The sequence below is a fragment of the Eublepharis macularius genome, chromosome 8 (assembly GCF_028583425.1).
Source record: "Eublepharis macularius isolate TG4126 chromosome 8, MPM_Emac_v1.0, whole genome shotgun sequence".
Lineage (NCBI taxonomy): Eukaryota > Metazoa > Chordata > Lepidosauria > Squamata > Eublepharidae > Eublepharis > Eublepharis macularius.
Window position 1 is genome coordinate 23,229,555 of NC_072797.1, and position 19,991 is coordinate 23,249,545.

The following is a 19,991-nucleotide window of genomic DNA, read 5'->3' on the forward strand; positions in this document are numbered from 1 at the left end:
AATGAATGAATGAATGAATGAATGAATGAATGAATGAATGAATGAATGTGATGCAGTAGGTCCTACATGCCCTGACTTGGATGATCCTAGGGTTGCCAACATCCAGGTGGTGGCTGGAGATTTCTTGGAAGTACAACTGAGTTGCAGGCAACAGAGATCAGTTCCCTGGAGAAAATGGTTGCCTTGGAAGGTGGACTGTATGACATTATACCCAGCTGAGGCTCCTCCCCAAACCCTGCCCCCTCCAGGCTCCACTCCCAAAACTTCCATTTTCCAGCCTGGAGCTGGCAACACTAGATGGCCCAGGCTCGCCCACACTTGTAAGCTAAGCAGGGTCGACCCTGATTAGTACTTGGATGGGATACCACCAAGGAAGTCTAGGGTCATTACACAGGGGTAGGCAATAGCAACCACCTCTGTTCATCTCTTGCCTTGAAAACACTATGGGTTCATCTTAAGTCACCTGTGACTTGACAACACTTTCCACTACCAGGTCCTATATAGTTAGGGCTGCCAGTCCCCCAGTAGTGGCGGGGGTTTCCCCACTCCCAGCCTCTGCCTCCCACTGTCACTCACCTGCCTGGCAGGGGAGAAAAACCCTGGGGAATGGGCATGGGAGACAAGAAGCCTCTCAGGCCAGTGAGGTACAATGATGTCACTTCTGGGAGTGATGTCATCATGCCTGGTGACAGGCATGCTCCTGCCCTTCACAGGAGCCACTCCTTGGAGCCAGATAAGGGGGGTAGCTTCGGGGCTGTCTGGGAGGCTGGGCTCTGGGCACGTTGGGTTGGAGGCAGGCGCAAGTCTGGAGGGGCCCTGGACACCTCCAGACAATACCAACAGTGAAGCCACTAGGCAGACCCCTTAAAGGAGGATATTCTAGAGGTGTGGGGCTGTTTCAGAAGAGATCCTCTCTCAGGTCATGACCTGTCTTAGAGCCAAGCTACAAGTGACGAATTACTGTCAGTCTATGGAAGACAGGATACGTTGAAGGTGATCCCCCTGACCCTTGCAGCAAGAAATCCAAGCTTTCTTGAGTAAATAGGTCTTTATTGAGATATCACAGGCTTCTCAGTACATATGTCCATAGGTTACACAGAAGCAATTAAGGGTGTCTAGCTGTACACAGGTTTCTTGTTAAGAATGACACCTTGAGCACAGGATACATTATATCATCCCATTCACAGGTCCCACTCCCCACCCCCCGGCTCTCCTGGCCAAACACAATCTGTAGCGGGATGGAAGAAGCTGTCCCAAGGCCACTGCAGCGAGCCATCTGAGATAAGGGGCTCGCTCGTCTCGGAATCTGGAAAGCAACAGGGAGCAGGTGCAAGAGGCTATTGCAAAATAACATAATTGGAATAACAGTATGGAAGGACAGTGGGCAACAGACCTGACAATTACACTTGCCTGGCAAGTGAACAGACTCACGTGTAATCCTCCCTGTTCACTTGCCATTCACTTGCTGTCCACTTGATCAAGTGGAGCGCAAGTGAAGGACAAGTGAACAGGGAGGAATACACGCGAGTCTGTTCACTTGCCAGGCAAGTGTAATTCATCACTTGTAGCTTGGCTCTTATTTACTAGAGAAGGGCCTCTGATGATGACTGAAGTGAACTAGCAGATTCATATAGGAGGCAATGGTTCTTCTGGTACCTCTGACCCATATTTGTGTGAATGTGAAAAGGGAAGGATGCGTAGGGTGCATTTGGGTAACTTGACCTGTAGGAGTATTATCCATATTTCCTACTGACCCAATTTGTCAGGGACAGTCCCTATTTTCTGCTAGATATTCTCTGGTATTTTGTTCCCGTGCTGTTGTTAGTGAGCATTCATGTGCTAGAATCAGCCCGCATGGCTATGTCTCTAGAAATTAATAGTGCCATCCAAATTAGATTTACACCCTTCTAAATACACTGAAGTCAGAAGGGTATAACTGGGCTTTTTTGCACTCTCAGCTTATTCCTGATTTTCTTAGCAATCGATCCACAAGCACTGAAATTGCTTTGGGTATAGCTGCTCCACATGCCTGCCCTTCCTTTGCATTTTTACAGTGGTGGAGTCAGTTTATTTTCTTCCTCACGTGCCTTAATTAATCAGGATTTTCTAGTGAGAACATTGTCATCATTGGTGGCTTCATTGGAGATGTTACAGCAAACACACCCTTTAAAAGGGTTTTTTTTTTTTGTGAATGCTTAAATGGCTATCTCAATAGAAGGACTGGATTTTCAAAAGGAAATGAAAATAAACACACTGCCAGTCTTTGCATGAGGAAGCCTAAAAGGGGAGCAGCTCTGCCACCCATACCTAAGTCCCCCTCCCCATGGTCCAAACTGAAGAGCCCCACCTGGACTGACCTAGAGGAGGCCAGGAGGCGGAGGCCGGTACTTGTACGGCAAACCAATCTTTGTTGGGGTAGAGCCCAGAGCAGCAGCAGCAGCAGCAGCAACGTGCTTTTCAAACCGTGCTCTTTTTTCTGGCATCAGAAGTGGCCACCACTCTCTTCCCTGGGCAACCAGGGATTTTGCATTTTTTTTTAATCATCAATTTCATATTGACCGTGCTCCTTTTTCTGGCATCAGAAGTGGCCACCACTCTCTTCCCTGGGCAACCAGGGATTTTGCTTTTTTTTTTTTTTAAATCATCAATTTCATATTGACAGATCAACCTACCATTATAATAATAGGTGCAGCAGGTTCTCTGAGTTCCTAGCTTTCATGTTTTTTTAAGTAAGTCTCTTGCCCCTTCCCTTGCAGAGATAGAAGGGAAAAGGCATATCTCTTACTTTTTTAAAATGAAAGAAAACAAAACCTGGAGGGAGGGAAGAAGCTGGGGGAGGAGTGGTTTGATGATGATGCATGTCCAATCATCGAAAAGTGGGTTGGAGATGGGAGTGGGCAGAACTGACAAAACGGAGAGAAACATTACACACAATGAAAAAAAATCAATTCAAAATCAGCCTCCAGAAAAAGATGGGGGGGAAAGTGGTCTCAAAAGAACTGGGAAAAGTGGGGAAGGGGAACTGAAGCCAAAACTAAAGGCATGTGGAAACCAGGGGATATACTGAACTAGTATGCAGCCAGAATTGACCAAAAAAACAAAAACCCTCTGTGCCATCTCCTTCAGATGGCACTGTGTCTCTGGTGGGACGATACAGCTTTTCTCTAGTGTACACACATGGAGATGCATGTATATGGGCACAAAATAACCATCTATGTGGACAGTAAATGGTGCTGAATATGTCTGAGTTATGATTACTCGGTAATAATGCAGATCTGTTGTGGGATTAAACATTTGTAATTTTTTTTCAAAAGGAAACTATGATAATCATCTTATTCACACACCTTGTTCTAAAAGCCAGTGCAAGGAAATGAATGCTGGCAATTATCCTTGATGTGAAAATAAAGTACAAAAGAGTTCCAGATTTTGCTTCCGGGCTTAAGGGGAAGAGGCTTGTATAGTAACTAACTTTTCAATTGGCACATAGGCCAAAAACAGCTTGTGCAGCACAGCCCTAAACATGTTTACTCAGAAGTAAAATCCAGCTGAGTACTTCCATAAAAACAAATGTAGGATCAGAGCATTAGGCAAAGGCACTGATCCTCAATGTGGTGTCAATGTGTTTTCTGGCTCCCACTTCCTTCTTCCCCAAATCCAAGAGCCACTGGTTGTCCTCCAACTCATTGAAGCAAGAGGTACTTTGCAGAGCCCAGAAGGCATCACCTTTGAGGCAGCACTCATTCATAAACAGATGCCTCCATCAAATCAGGATACCTGGCTTGCAACTCTCAACAGTTTGTGATTGGCCTCAGCTCCCACAGCATCCACGTGGAAACATATATCCATGATAGGATACTTGGCTTGGAATCTGTAAACATCATGAGTAGAGATGGGCACGAACTGGAAAAAAATGAACCATGCGGTTTGTGGTGCATCGCATTTCACGAAGCACGAACTTTCACGAACCTGCCCTGGTTCACAAACCAGTTCATTTGGTTCGTGAAAATGTCACATCCAGGTCAGAAAACCATCACTTCCAGGTCAGCCGAAGATCACTTCCAGTCCAGCAGAAGCCCACTTCTGGGTCAACAGAAGGTCTGCAGGAAGTCCATCCCCTGTTGCCTAGGAAACTGATTGATTGGAGCAAGTCTGTCTGCAGTGAATAACCAAAAAATGAACCAAACGAACCAGCCTAAAGTTCATGGGGGTTCGTCAGAAATGGGCTGTGATGAACTGTATTTCAGTTCATGCCCATCTCTAATCATGAGAAAGAGCATTGAGAAAGGGGCTGCTGTAGCACAGTGGTTAAGTGGTTTGGCCATGAATCAGCACTCTACTGGTTTGAATCCCACTACTGCCATGAGTTCAGTAGGTGGTCTTGGGTAAGCCACTCCTCTCAGCACCAGCAACCCAGATGTATTGTGGGGATAATAATAACACTAATTTGTTCACCACTCTTGGTGGGGCACTAGTCTGTCCAGAAGAGTGGTATACAAGCACAATTGTTGTTGTTGTTATAACTATCCATGCATCCCACCAATCTCCTCTTTCCTCAAAGAAGACTAAGATAAGGGAGATCAAGGAGAAAGGGATGAATGTGGGCAGCTGAAGGAGTTGACAAGTGTGGCAGATATCACACACCCACACTTGGTTCATGTCTTCCTCTGATTTAGACCCTTCTTGGAAATGTTCTTTAAAGAGATGAGCTTTGGAGCTCTCCTAGAAGATTCTTCCAGAAGTTATAAGCACTGGAGATTTTCAGACCAGTAGCACCCCTGTCCCATTAGCCTTGCCTTGAACCTAAGTCCAAGTCTGACTTTTGTCTTGGCTGCCAGTTGGTCTTCATTTTTGCTGCTGAACATGATCTCTCCTATAAACTTGTCAAAGAGCCTTGTCTAAAAAAGGGAGCACCTACTGTGCCCTCTTGCAGCTTGTAATATAGGGGGAAAGTGCCATAAACCCGAGCCCTTCAGGTAATTCAGAGTGCAATACGCAATTAGAGTAAGTCATATATTACTGCGTATCAAATACTAATTCTCCTGATTGAACTGGAGGCTACTGGAATTCTCAGCAGCAAGAAGACACCATTTCAAAGAATACGCCTTAATTCTTTGACCCTGTCTTGCCAACTCTTCATTCCCTAATGTTCCTTAACTGTGTCTCAGCTTTCGATAAAGTCCCCCCAGTCTCCACGAACCAAAGTTTCTCAAATCCTATGATCCTCTCCATAGTCAAGCTGTTGCTTAAGTCTATTACCGGGACTATCCTGCCTTCTGAGAATGTGCTCACCCTCTCTAGTTTGCTGCAACCTCTCTCACAGACTTCCTCTGAAACACCAGTTCATGGCAGCTGGTTTGCCATCTCTCGGCCTTTTCTGCAGAGCAGGCGATTGCTTCTTTGCACTTGGATAGGTCTGCATACCCTTCATTTGAGATACTTAAAAACCCCGGGGAATGTTTTTTACTCGGATTGGAGGGCTGTTCTGTACAAAGTGGTCTCGGAGGAATGTGTCAGTAGAGAGAGAGGGATCACAGACTTTATTACTGTGTTCTACTGTATGTTATCTGTTGCTTTGGGTATGATCCTACTGGGTAGTACTCTTTCCCAGCATTTCTTGAACTCTGTATTGGATTCCTGCTAGTGGTAAATCTTTGCAAATTTGCATTTGTAGACCCTATTACATTGTTTATTGAAATGTCCTTGAAATTGACTGTACTAACTCACACTGTGATCCACCTTGAGTCTCAGTGAGAAAGGTGAACTATAAACAAACAAACAAACAAACATGGCACACATTTTTAAAAAGTTTTATTTACTAAATTTAAGCCAAATAAAACAGAGACAGAAGTACAGATGAAACTTTGTATAAATTAACCACTAAAAGAAATAAACCAGGAAACCAACTCTCGAGTTGTACAGTATGTTAGATTACCACATTTATTTGATTTACATTTAGAGAACAAAACTTAAAACGTCTGTCATGTTAATTTCACATGCTGCCTAAGTATCTCAAAGTGGCTAAGCAGGAAAATTTGAGGAAGGGGTAAAAGAATCCATAAAAAAGGCTGAACTTGCTTTAAATTCTCTGTATATGAGTTTTACCCATACACACATATAAGCATACAAACAGCCCTGTTTTATTTTAAAACCGCGATACTGAAGAGTTTCTTTTAATAAATAGTTCTAAAAAAATAGGTATATGGCATTTCTTTATCATTTGAAAACGTGTGCTTTCCCCATCATTTTACAGAATGTTTGTTCTCCACCACCCCTCCACCACTTTGATGTGAAAGGTCAAGGGAAAACCTGTATAACAGCTGAGGGGGGGGGATTTCTTTGTTCCATTGAGGTGCTCGTAAATTATTTGGAAACATAAAACTCTTACTGAGAAGAAGTTCCTCTAGATTCAACCAATTCAGGTCTGATTCTGCAGGGGTCCTTCTGGTGTGATATTAAAAAGAAAAGAAATCCAGCACCCTGGTTTCTCAGTCAAGACCCTTTTTGCACTTACGGTTTAAACCGCCATTTATGAGCATTCGCCCCGATCGCAGTGGCTTCGGCATTGCACCTGTTCATTTCACACTATCCACTGCAATTTCGATTTGGTGTCTGTGCTTCATTTCAAAACCTCAGTGCAATTTTGGGCTTTTGGGGCCTTGCAATTCACGTCACACTTTTTTTTAAAAAAATTGAGCATGCGTAGTAACGTTGCAATGTTGGAACCCTTCCCCCGTTTTTGCTGACTGGGCTGTCCCCTGCCCACGGGAGAGGCAATTGGTGGCAAAGTTCTGGGGGAAAACATGTACCACTCTCATTTTTTTAAATCAAGCCAGGAAAGGGTTAAAATGCTGCCGATTAATCTCCTCCCAGGAAGCAGAGGCTTGTTTCCAAAGGGCTGTGCAAAATGCTTGGGGTTTTTCCCCCTCTTTGGCAAAGTCTGAAACATGCCTGGGAGGGAGGGAAAAGCAGCCATTTAATCCTTTCCTGGCTTTTAAAGCCAGGAAGAAAGTGCAGGAACATTACAAGGTTGCAACCCATTCTTGTCTTTAAAAAAAAAAGAATGTGTGTGCATACCCTAAGGGAGGAAGGAGAAAGCAGCTATTTAACACTTTCCTTGATTTTAAAGCTAGCAGGGAATTAGCAGCAAGCTTACGAATCATTCCTGGCTTTTGAAAAAAAATAAAACAGCATGCATACCGGGAGGAAGGAAACCAACGAAGAAGCAGCCTTATGACCCTCAGCTCGCTTTACTAAAAAAAAATGGTGGACAAGGAGTTCAGAGAGCTGAGGAGGGTGGGAGTGGTTAATTCTGCACAAACCAATCAGCTCCCAGGGAAAGGGAGGGGGGAGAGAAGCAAAAAGGAGGCAAAAGTGTTCACATTAGCAAAATGCGGGCCAGCTGCCAGTCGGCAGCGAACTTAAAAAAACATCGGGGTATGTCCGCAGGGGGAAAAATCGGGGATACAGCGGACAAAAAGTGGGACTGCATCCCATGACTGCTTTTAAGTGTGAAAACCTTGCAAACATGGGATGTGGAACAGGTACAAACGCGCTCTAAAAACCGAGTGCGAAATGTACCCAAGTGAGATATTCTTGTACAGCTGAGTATCTATTTACAGGATGTACTGTGAGTCTTGCTGATCCCACTTTGGGATCTGGGAGTCTGCAGGGGGAAAGGCAAAGAGGAATACAAGATCCAGCTTTAGTGCAATTTGACAAGTAACACTGCGGGCTGGTTCACACATTCATGTGCACTTACGTGATCTCTCAGCATTCAGTGACAGGAGTGTCACATCATCACATGCTTTTGGAGTCGGAAAGTGATGAGCATATATGTGTGAACTTAACTTTAAGAATGGCGTTTGAGTCATCTGTGCATAAACATCAAATGAAAGTACCCAACCCCGTTTGAATTTAAAAAAATAACATGGATGCTTGACATGGGAACTACTATAGCATAGTGGTTAAGTGGCTGGGCTGAGAATCAACACTCTGCTGGTTCAAACCCCACTACTGCCATGAACTCAGCAGGAGACCTTGGGTAAGCCACTCCTTTCAGCCCCAGCTGTATTGTGGGGATAATAATAACACTGACTTTGTCCACTGTTCTGAGTGGGGCACTAATCTGTCTAGAAGAGAGGTATATAAACACTGTTATTATACTAAGACTGACCATTGTTCTATCAAGATCATCAATATCTGCTACTTTGACTGGTAGCAGTTCTCCAAGGTGAAGGTCTTTCATATCATCTATTGCCCAGCTCTTTTAACGGGAGATGTGGGGCCTGAACCTGGGACCCTCTGCATGCAAAGGAGATGCTCCACCATTGAGCCACAACCCCATCCTTAAATGTGATTCTACATTTTATATTGCAGCAATTCAATAGAGATGCACTGTAGGTCAATAGGTGTTATTTTTCTCACGCCACAGTTTTATGGGTGCAGTCCTGTCACTGCCAACTGCACAGTCCTCTGTAGGCCAGAGCACTTCAATAATCATGGCACAAGGAGCCTATTAATGGCAGCTGGGCACAGGGTTTTAGGTCCTCCTCAGCCATGAAATCCCAAAGAACTTTCTGGGTGTTGCCCAGCCCTGAATTTCAAATATTTTGTGCAGAGATGCTCTGGAAGGAAAGATCTGGGAGTCTGCAGGGGGAAAGGCAAAGAGGAATACAAGATCCAGCATCTCCATATGCACTTCCGGCACATGAATCTCCTTACATGTAGAAAAATGGCCTGCCTGCAAGAGTTTTCTGCATATTGGTGCCATTTTGGATACTATCCAAAGCACCAACTTGAGGGATGTCAAATATCTTCTGCCAAGCATCTTCTGTGCTGTTCGCTGAGGCACACGTAGGAAGCATGGGAACTGAGTCAACACAGCGGGCAAGATCCCACTGTGCGATAGTGGAAGAGAAGTTTCACTTAATACTGTTCCATTTGCGCATGAGATACCATAAGATCAAGTGCTGATCTTTCATTTCCAATCAGGGCTGCTAAGTACAAAAATCAAAAGGCCAAAGACTATTTGAGACTGTTTACAGTCCAATTGGGAGATGCAATGAATCAAAGGTCATTTTCCAGGAAGCGGGGATGGTTTGCTGAAATGTAACTTGTGCTATATCTTGTGCAAGCTGAAATAGAAGATGGGATGCAGTCAAATTAACATAGCGCAAGGGATATTTGTGTTTCCACTTGCAAAAGAGGACGGACAAAAGGAAATGCTTTTTTACATAACGAGTGATTAAAATGTGGCATTTGCTGCCTTAGGATATAGTGATAGCCACAGGCATTGACAGCTTTGAAAAAGGATTAGACAGATGCACGGATAGGGTTGCCAGATTCCAGGTCAGGCCTGGAGATCTTCTGGAAATAGAATTGATCTCCAGATGACAGAGATCAGTTCCCCTGGAGAAAATGGCTGCCTTGGACGGTGGACTCTAGGGCATAATAACTTGCTGATCTCCAGCCCCTCCCCAAATCCTGCTCTCCCCAGGCTCCACCCCCCAAATATCCAGGCATTTCCCAACCCAGAGCTGGCAACCCTATTCATGGAAGATCGGTCTATCAGTGAGTATTAGCCATGGTGACTAAAGGTAAGCTCCACATTCAGAGGCAGCAAACTTCTGAATGCCAGAGCCAGGAGGCAACTTCGGGGGAAGGTCTCAGTCTCTACGCCCTGCTGTTGGCCATCCAGGGTAAGTGGTTGACCACTTTGTGAGATAGCATGCTGGACCATATGGACCACTGGTCTGATCCAGCAGGGCTCTTCTTATGTTCTTAAGAGCCCTTGCCCAAGTGGAAATGTTGAGAACCAGCATGGTGTAGACTAGGATCTGGGCGAACCAGGTTCAAATCCCCACCTTGCCATGGAAGCTTACTAGATGACCTTGAGGTCTCTCAATCTAACTTACCTCACAGGTAGGGTTGCCCGGGGATTTGCCGCCTTATCCTCTCTCCCCTTGCGCTGGCCGCAGGAGCATCCCTGTGCTCTGATTTGGCCCCAAACCAGCCAAATTGGAGCGTGGGAGAGCTCCTGCGGCCAGTGCAACGACATCACTTACAGAAGTGATGTCGCCACGCACTTAGAGTGGTGACGTCACTTCCGAAAGTGACGTCATCATGCTGCCACCGGAGTATGCACATGCTGAAGCGCACGCACGAGGGTGAGTACCAGGCCCCTATCCTCCCGCTGAGAGAATAGAGGGACCTGGTAACCCTACTCACAGGGGTGCCGTGAGGATAAAATGGAGGAGAGGAGAATTATATAAGCCACCTTGGGTCCTCATTGGGAAGAAAGATGGGGCATTAAAAAAGCAGATAAATAAAAATAAAGTATAAAATATAATAATCTGTGGGATCCAATCTATGATTATTACTGGGCTGAAACTAAGCTGGTACAGGCAGGTATGGAGTACCAGTCAGAAAATGGCTGAATTGGTTTCTCCCATCTTTTGCTTCAGCCCCCTGTGAGAGACAAATACTAGTAAGAATTTAAGTTGTTTTCATTCCTGCTTATTACATGGTCATTCCACAGCTGCTCCTGTCCTGAGGAAGGAAAAAAATGAGCGAAGGTAACATAGTCATGTCCTCAGGGGCATTCCAGACTGGTATACAGGACCACCCTGCTTGTTCCAGCCACGCTGATGTATAAAATGTCAAGTTCTGCTTACAACTCAGGCGACTCCCCATGAGAAAGGAACCGCTACAGACAGACAAAGGAAAACATCCATGCTTTGTATCAGGGCAGCTCATGTGACCTTCTTTGACCTTCTGTGACTGGCTATTCAAGTGAAAATAAACGTACCTCAAGCAGACTATGGCTTATGTGACAATTTCTCCTCAGGGCCAAGGTCTGTGTGAATGAACTTGAGCATATTTACACTTAGGGATATTTACACTTAGGTGGCACTTAGGGATTTTTCGCCCGCAAAACTACAATTCCCAGGAATTCTTTGCTGGAACTGTTGGGCACTGTAAAACTGATAATAAGTTTGTAATGTAGACAAAAATGGCTTTATTCCAAATCTGATCATCAGTCCTTTTGTTCAGTACCATCTACAACTGACAACAATACTCCTGGGTCTCAGGCAGAAATCTTTGTCCGGTTGATGCCGTTTAATAGGAGATGGCCGGGATAAAACCTAGGATCTTGTGAGCGCAAAAGACGTGCCCTGCCTCTGAGCCACAGCTCCTGAAGTTCTGCTCATGCTACGCCCACAGGGCCTAAATGAGAATCCTATTCCGGCCTCAGACCCAGTGTTATGATTATTGTTGTTGATGATGCTTGAAGTTGCTCATTGCTTTTCTTTCCCTGCAGGGGTCATCATTGGATTTTCCCTCCGCTCATACCACCTGAGCTACAGAGAAGTTAAATACTTTTCCTTCCCTGGAGAACTCTTAATGAGAATGCTGCAGATGCTGGTTTTGCCTCTCATAGTGTCCAGCTTAGTGACAGGTACAGAGGTCAACTTTTCATTTCTGTATTTTTGTTGTTGCTGCTATTAAAGCACTATGGTCTTCTTCTTCTTTTTTGATAAATGTGTTGATAAAGAGATCACAATGAAGAGTGCACAAGATTACATGCTTCAAAATCTACATCTGTGCAATGACATTATTTGGCTTGATTCCTGTTGCCGTTTTATAAACAACTTGTGAGGCCCCGCCCCGCCGGCCGCGCCTTCCCCTCGTTCTGCCGTCCTCCGGGCTACCACCAGGGGGAGGTTGAGGGTGCTCCCTCTGCCTCAGACTAGATAGGGGCAGTGGTTTGGGCACCAGAGTCTGCCTCCTATCTGCTGCTCTGGAAGTCTCTTGCACTCTCTCTCTGACCAACCTTCCAACCAGCCTTCTCCTCCCCGGCGTCATCAGGAGCTTCCCTCTTATAGTCCCTCCTGGCTCTGCCCCCTGGCTCTCCCCCAATCCCCTCTCCAGAACCACCCGTCCCTGGCACCGACCCCTGGCTGCTCCCACCTGGTTGGGCCAAATGCTCCTCCATCACCCCCTCCTCCCCTGCCATTGCCTCTGAGCTTGATTCTCCCCTCCCCCGCCCTTCGCCAATCCCCAGCGTCCCTTCAGACTGGGGAGCCCTCCCAGGAGCCATCCAGCCAACCCAGCGCTGGGACGACTCGCCCGGTGTCCCTCCCCTCACCTGCCCCAGCTGGGCCCTCCCCCTGCCGGCGTTCAGCCGCGCCCGCCCCCGGGATGCTGCCTGGGGCGGCCGCAGCGGCGGCCGCGCTGCTCCTTCCCTCCTGCTGCTTCTCTCCCCCCAACCCGCCGCCGTCGCCGCGCCGGGCGGCCGGCCCGGTTTCGGCCGCCCCGCCGCCGCGAGTCGCGGCGGCGGCGGCGGCGGCGGCAGGGCCGGCCGCCCCAGCAGCGGCCGCGGCGGCGGCCGGCCCGGCCGGCCCAGCGGCGGCGGCGGCAGGCCCGGCCGTCCCAGCGGCGGCGGCGGCAGGCCCGGCCGTCCCGGCGGCGGCCACGGTGGCGGCAGGCCTGGCCATCCCGGCCGCGACGGCTGCGGTAGGCCCCGCGGTCCCGGCGGCGGCGGCAGGCCCGGCGGTGGGGCGCCGGGGAAGCGTTGGGTGGTTGGCGTCTCCGGGCCCGCCGCCGCGGGTCCTGGGGTAAGCGGGGGTGCTTGGCGGGGGCGGGGGGGTTGGCCACGAGCCCCCTGGGGGTCCGTCGGGCCGGGGGGTAGGGCCCAGTCCGGGGTGGGCGAGGCCCACTCCGGACACACACCCCCCTGGGGTCCGGCGCTTCCTGGCCCGCTTGCTGCTCCGGGATCCGCGACATGTAGTCTGCATTCACATGGAGTCGACCTGGCCGATGCCGCAGCTAGAAGCTGAAAGGGAGCAGAGAGAGGTACCATCTGAGAACCCGTGGGTTGTGGTCCTTCATGCGGGCCATCCACAGCAGGGGGGCGTGGTCCGTGACCAGGGTAAAGTGGTTGTTGGCCAGGTAGAACTGGAGTGCGCCTACTGCCCACTTCACCGCCAGGGCCTCCTTCTCGACGGTAGCGTACTTGACCTCCGCGGGCTGCAGCTTCCGACTGATAAATAACACGGGGTGTTCCTGGCCGTCGACCTCCTGGGATAGGACCGCCCCCAGCCCGACATCGGAGGCGTCCGTCTGGACGAGGAAGGGACGCTCAAAGTCCGGGTTCCGTAGCACGGGGGCTCCGGACAGGGCTCCGCGCAAAGCTTCGAAGGCTTGGAGCCGGTCGGGGTTCCAGTGGATGGTAGCCGGCTGGCCCTTGCGTAGGCAGTCGGAAAGGGGGCTGGCTTGGCTGGCGAAGTGGGGTATGAACTTACTGTAATAGCCCACCAGCCCTAGGAAGCGCCGCATCTGGCGTTTAGTTCGAGGGCGAGGGCTCTGCTCCAACGTGGTGACCTTATCGGGTACGGGCCGTAGGACCCCGTGGCCCACTTGGAACCCAAGGTATGTGAGCTCCTGGAACCCAATCCGGCTTTTGCGGGGGTTGACTCGCAGGCCTGCCCCGGCCAATTCCGCCAGGACCGTGTTCAGGTGCTGCAGGTGCGACGGCGAGTCCGGACTAAAGATGATGATATCATCTATATAGGCTCGGGCGAACTCTTGGCAATGGGCCAGCACGTGATCCACGAGGCGCTGGAAGGTGGCGGCGGCCCCATGCAAACCGAAGGGCATGACCTTGAACTGGAACAGGCCCTGGGGGGGTCGCGAAGGCCGTCTTCTCCCGGTCCTCGGCTGCCATGGGTATCTGCCAGTACCCCTTCATGAGATCCAGAGCCGAGAGGTAACGGGCTGTCCCCAGCTGATCGATCAGCACGTTGGCCCGGGGCATGGGGTAGGCGTCAAAGGTGGCAATGGCGTTGACTTGCCGGTAGTCCACGCAGAAGCGGACGGAGCCGTCCGGCTTCCCCACTAGCACGATGGGACTCCGCCACGCGCTGCGGGAGGGCTCAATCACGTCGAGGCGGAGCATGTCCTCTACTTCCGTGGCCACGATCTCCCACCGTTTTAACGGCAATGGTCTCCAGGGGGCCCGGGCCACCTGTCCGGGGGGAGTGGGTATGTGGTGCAGCAGCACGGCGGTTCGGCCTGGCCGGCAAGAGAAAAGGCCAGGGTGCTGGCGGACCACTGCTCTCGCCTGCGCCAGCTGGTCATCCTGAAGGCCCGGGTCTAGGACCGGCTCCTCTCCCGTGGGGCCGCTCGGGGTCCATGGCAATTCGCCGGCAGGAGCTCCAGGGGGTCGGGGGATAGGTTGCATTGGAGCGTCTCCGCCTCGTGCCAGGCTTTCAGATCATTGACATGCAGCCTCTTCCGGTGTCGGGGCCTTGGCCCACACTGGACTTCGTATGACAGGGGCCCCCGCACCTTAGTGATGAGATAGGGTCCGCGCCACCGGGCCCCTGGGCCCGGGCCCATGACTCGGTGGTGGACCAGGACCTTCTCTCCCACCTGGAATGTTCGCGCCTTGGCCCCCCGATCGTAGTAGGCCTTCTGGGACCGCTGGGCCTCCCGGAGGTGTTCACGAGCGGTGGCTCGGCATGCCTCGAGGCGGGTCTGGAGGTCCCGGACATACTCGGGGGCGGGACGTCCCTCGGGGGTGGCCGCTGGGGCCCACTGCTCCTCCACCAGCCCCAGTATACCCCGCGGCCGCCGCCCGTATAGGAGCTCGAAAGGGGCGTAGCCGGTGGAGGCCTGGGGGGTCTCGCGGACCGCAAAGAGTAAGGGATCGATGTACAGGTCCCACTGTTGGGGGCGGTCATGGGCCAGCTTGTGGAGCATTGCCTTCAGGGTCTGGTTGAACCTTTCTACCAGCCCGTCAGTTTGAGGGTGGAAGATGCTGGTGAAGATCTGCCGAACATGCAGCGTCCGGCACAGGTGTCTGGTGAGCTGGGCCGTGAAGGGCTTTCTGCAGTCCGACAGCAACTCCCGGGGCAACCCCACTTGGGCGAAGAATCGTAGCAGCACCCGAGCGACCCCCGGGGCCTTCATGTCCCGGAGGGGAATGGCCTCGGGGTACCGGGTGGCGTAGTCCATCAGGACCAGGATATAACGGGCTCCTCTCGGGGTCCGGGGCAGGGGACCGACGAAGTCCATAGCAATCCTGGCAAAGGGCTCCTCAATGATGGGCAGCGGGGCCAGTGGGGCCCGGGCGGGCCGGCGGGTGGCTTGTCGCTGGCAAAGCGGGCAGGCCTGGCAGTAGCGCTTGACCTCCTTGGTTAGCCCCGGCCAGAAGAAGTGGGCTTCAATCCGGGCCGTAGTGCCCCGGGCGCCCTGGTGGCCCCCCCACGGGTGATCGTGGGCAGCCCGGAGGACCTCCGGGCGGTGGGCGGCCGGAACCAACAGCTGGGCCACTTCCCCCTGGCTTCCCTTCGCCAGGCGGTACCAACGCCCCCCCGCACGGATGACCCGCGGTAGCCGCCCTGCCCGGCGGGGATCGAGGACCCGACCCTCACTTACTGCGGTCATCCCGCGTAGGCCTTCCAGTGAGGGGTCTTCAGCCTGATCGGTGGCGAACCGGGGTTCCACTCCCCATCCCTGGCGAAGTTGGGCCGGAGCATCCCCGGCTCCGCTCCCCCCTGGGCCCCCCTCGTCGTCTTCCTCGTCCTCTCCGACCAGGGCCTCTCCCGCTTCCTCCCAGGCAGGGGGGAGGGCTGTCTTCATGGCGGGGCAGAAGTGGGGGGAGTCTCTCCCCAGCAAGACCGGGTAGGGTACAGCCTGCACCCGGGCCAAGGGCGTCTCGCACGTCTGCCCGCGGTACGTCACGGGAGCCAGGACAACTGGGCACTCCTCCACGTGATTGTGGACACAGGCGATGACGGCTTGGCAGATCACCGGTAGGTCCGGGGGCAACAGGTGGGAGCGGATCATTGACACGGAGCTCCCGCTGTCGAGGAGCGCTGTCAACTTCCTCCCCGCCACTGAGACCAGGACGAGCATGGGAGGGGGCCAGGGGGCCCGGCTCGACGCGGGCAGGGCCGTGTCCCAGCCCAGATCGCACTCCATCAGGGGGCACTCCTTCTTCCAGTGCCCTCGTTGCCCGCACGTGAAGCACGGTCCCTTGTCTCCCGTCTCCCGGGTGGAGCTATTGGGTTTAGCTGTGGCGGGGATGACGGGTGGCGGAAGGGCCAGCCGGGGTACGGGTGGGGGCCCTCCAGTTGCCCGGCCCAGGTGGCCGGGGGCAGGAGGCCGAGGGCCTGATCGAGCTCGTCCCCCTTTTTCGCCTGTGCTGCGGCTCCCGTCGCCACCAGGGCGGGGTTCCTGCTTCGCGGGCTCCCGGGACTCCACAGCCATCACGTTTTCCCACAACGTGGTGGCTTCCTTTAAGGTGGCGGGCTTGTTGTAGGCCACCCAATTCCGGGCCCGAGCGGGGATCACCTGCAGCAACTGCTCGAGCACCACCTGGTCGGCAATTCTCCGGACCTCGTCCGAGGTGGGCCTCAGCCAGCGGTAGGCTGCGTCTTGGAGATTGGCCACGAGGGTGCGGGGACGGTCTGCTTTTTGGAAGGCGATGGTCCGGAACTTCTGCCGGTAAGTCTCCGGCGTGATCTCGTAGCGATCCAATATCGCTGCCTTCAGCCTCGCGTAGTCAGCGCTCTCGGCTTTGGGGAGGGCCTTCAGGGCGGCTTGCGCCTCCCCCGTAAGATAAGGTCCAATGATGAAGGCCCACTGAGCCGGTGCCCACCCCGCCACCTCCGCTGTCCGCTCAAAGGCCTCCAGGAAGGCGTCCACGTCGTCTTCCGGGCCCAGCTTGGCGAGGTGGAACGGTGGCCGGGAGGAGGGCCCGGCCCCGCCGCCGACTCCGGGACCGGCGCCGGCCAGCGCTTGTTGGAGGTCTCTGATGAGAGTTGCCTGGGCATCTTGCTGTTGGCGGGCCAGGGCAGCCTGCGCGTCCAGCTGCTGCTGAGCCACCTCCCTCAATAGTTGCCCCTGGTGCTCAGTTAGCCACTGGCCAAACTGCGAGAGATCCATCGTGGAGCTGGCGGCCTCGGCAGGGGTCTCCACACTCGCTGCCTTCAGCACCGCGGGGCGTAGGAGGGGCCGGGAGCTGCTCCAACCGGCTGGGGTGGGGAGGTGCGGGTGCGGGTGCCTCACGGGGCTGCTAGTCCCTGCATTCTCCACCAGTTTGTGAGGCCCCGCCCCGCCGGCCGCGCCTTCCCCTTGTTCTGCCGTCCTCCGGGCTACCACCAGGGGGAGGTTGAGGGTGCTCCCTCTGCCTCAGACTAGATAGGGGCAGTGGTTTGGGCACCAGAGTCTGCCTCCTATCTGCTGCTCTGGAAGTCTCTCGCACTCTCTCTCTGACCAACCTTCCAACCAGCCTTCTCCTCCCCGGCGTCATCGGGAGCTTCCCTCTTATAGTCCCTCCTGGCTCTGCCCCCTGGCTCTCCCCCAATCCCCTCTCCAGAACCACCCGTCCCTGGCACCGACCCCTGGCTGCTCCCACCTGGTTGGGCCAAATGCTCCTCCATCACCCCCTCCTCCCCTGCCATTGCCTCTGAGCTTGATTCTCCCCTCCCCCGCCCTTCGCCAATCCCCAGCGTCCCTTCAGACTGGGGAGCCCTCCCAGGAGCCATCCAGCCAACCCAGCGCTGGGACGACTCGCCCGGTGTCCCTCCCCTCACCTGCCCCAGCTGGGCCCTCCCCCTGCCGGCGTTCAGCCGCGCCCGCCCCCGGGATGCTGCCTGGGGCGGCCGCAGCGGCGGCCGCGCTGCTCCTTCCCTCCTGCTGCTTCTCTCCCCCCAACCCGCCGCCGTCGCGCGCCGGGCGGCCGGCCCGGTTTCGGCCGCCCCGCCGCCGCGAGTCGCGGCCGCAGCAGCGGCCGCGGCGGCGGCAGGGCCGCCCGCCCCAGCAGTGGCCGTGGCGGCGGCCGGCCCGGCCGGCCCAGCGGTGGCCGCGGCGGCGGCAGGCCCGGCCGTCCCGGCGGCGGCCGCGGCAGCGGCAGGCCCGGCCGTCCCGGCGGCAGCGGCGGCGGCAGGCCCGGCCGTCCCGGCCGCGACGGCTGCGGTAGGCCCCGCGGTCCCGGCAGCGGCGGCAGGCCCGGCGGCGGGGCGCCGGGGAAGCGTTGGGTGGTTGGCGTCTCCGGGCCCGCTGCCGCGGGTCCTGGGGTAAGCGGGGGTGCTTGGCGGGGGTGGGGGGGTTGGCCACGAGCCCCCTGGGGGTCCGTCGGGCCGGGGGGTAGGGCCCAGTCCGGGGTGGGCAAGGCCCACTCCGGACACAACTATAGAAGAAACTACGAATAGTGAAGTTATATAATGGAGGAAACAGGAGAAGGTTGGATCTCGCAATCCCTTCTGTTAAGTTCTTTAATAGAGAAAGACTTTTTCTGATAAAGCCCTCTTGTGCAGTGAAAAAACAAATTCTTGGTTAGAGGAAGTCATGGCTGATTTTGAGGGGGAGCGCACAGGAACGTAGTTCTGGCAGTTCCCCAAAGAGGTCACATTTCAGGTGGCCCTGCCCACCTGACTCTCGGCCATTTTGGGCCCGTTTCAACCTGGATTGGGGCCAAAACAGCCCACATTGGGCCTCTGACAGGTGATGGATCACTCTGCCGCTCAGCAGTGGCCCAATCCTGACCATTTTGGGGCCCTTTTCGGCCATTTTCAGCCCCTTTTTGCCATTTTGGGCCCAATTTTGGCCCTGAATGGCCAGGATTGGGTCCAAAACAGCCAGGGCAGGTGATGTCAGAGGGTGTGGCATATGCAAATCAGTTATGCGAATGACACACTTCCAGTGATGGCAAGGGGTGTGGCATATGCTAATGAGTCATGCTAATGAGTTCCTCCAGCTCTTTTTCTATGAAATGACCCCTGGAGGAAGTCATAGGAAGAAGGAAATCAGAGGATCCAACCTAGTGTAGCCATAATAGCCATACTTGCATGGGAGAGCTGTAAGATATGCCCCTTATTTTAGATGCCCAGGCAGGGCTGAACCAAGACTTTTGGGCATCCTAGGCTTGGGCAGCCAAGCCGCTCTCCCTTGCCACTGCACTGCAGGGAGCAGGAAGATGGTGGCTGCTGTTCTCCCACCCCAGCTTTGCCCACAGTGGCAAGCAGCAGTCTGTCCGCTTGCCACCCACTGGGGCCAGGGTGCCTCCGGGGTCTGCCACTTGCTGCAGCAGATTCTGATGCCACAGGTAGGTGGGGTGGGGGTGACAGGGCTGGTTGCTGTTCTTCCATCTCTGATACCCTAGGTGATCACTTAAGTATTCCTAGTGGATGTGCTGTTCCTGTGCTCAGGTGGCATTGTGATATAAAGCATCTTTTACTAGCTTAAATTGGTATATCTGCTGTGACCCTTTCTGGATAGAAATAGCCTTGGTATTGTTACTTGTGCTCTTGTTACTTGTGCTCTTCAACTTAGTTTATACATGGGGCTCCTCTTGAAAACTGTTACGAGAAATAAGAACAACAAAATAATAATAATATAGTGCTCTCTGGGTTCAAATGATGTCACATATATTATCTTGTAATTTACGGTTAGTTTAAAACACTCTGGTGGACGAATTGCAGTTTGCTGATTTGAGCATATTTCTCCTATACTAAAAAGATCTGCGCTGACCCCTTGTGTGTTTCCAGACATACAGGAATCTCTGCATGCCCCCCTCACTTTCAGAAATCAAGCATGCTGTGACTATTTAGAAGTTCTTTTTAGTGGTGGAGATGAATTTATGGGATGCTTTGAATTTGGTGCAAGGGCAAGACCTTTTTATTATTCACTGTTTCCAGCTTGTGGGTATAAATGTTTTAATATGTAATAAAGAAAATCTCCTGCCATTGCATTTTATCTGATTTGTATCCACCTCCCTTCATGTTCTGCTTTCCCAATTTCTTTTGTGTTGTTTGTCTTTAGTTTTTGTTATTTTTCGTTGGTGCTCGATGTTTTATTGTATGCTTCTTTGGAGCCTTTTTAAAGTAGGCAAGTGCCTTAGAAATGCTTACTAGTGCAATCCTAAGCAGACCTACTCAAAATCCAACTGAAGTCTTCTCAGTGGGGCTTACTCCCAGGAAAGT

At 52.9% G+C, this 19,991-nt stretch overlaps 1 protein-coding gene across 4 annotated transcripts in view; it reads left to right on the plus strand.

Annotated features, from left to right (window-relative positions):
* Window positions 1-19,991, plus strand: part of SLC1A3 (solute carrier family 1 member 3) — a 68,889-nt gene that overhangs the window by 14,598 nt on the left and 34,300 nt on the right. For 3 of the 4 annotated variants that reach the window (XM_054986634.1, XM_054986636.1, XM_054986637.1), the window contains exon 2: window positions 11,321-11,458. The exons of the other annotated variant lie outside the window; for it this stretch is intronic. In XM_054986634.1, coding sequence (XP_054842609.1) covers window positions 11,321-11,458 — 138 coding nt within the window. The remainder of the gene's footprint in view (window positions 1-11,320; window positions 11,459-19,991) is intronic. 4 annotated transcript variants of the gene reach the window in all.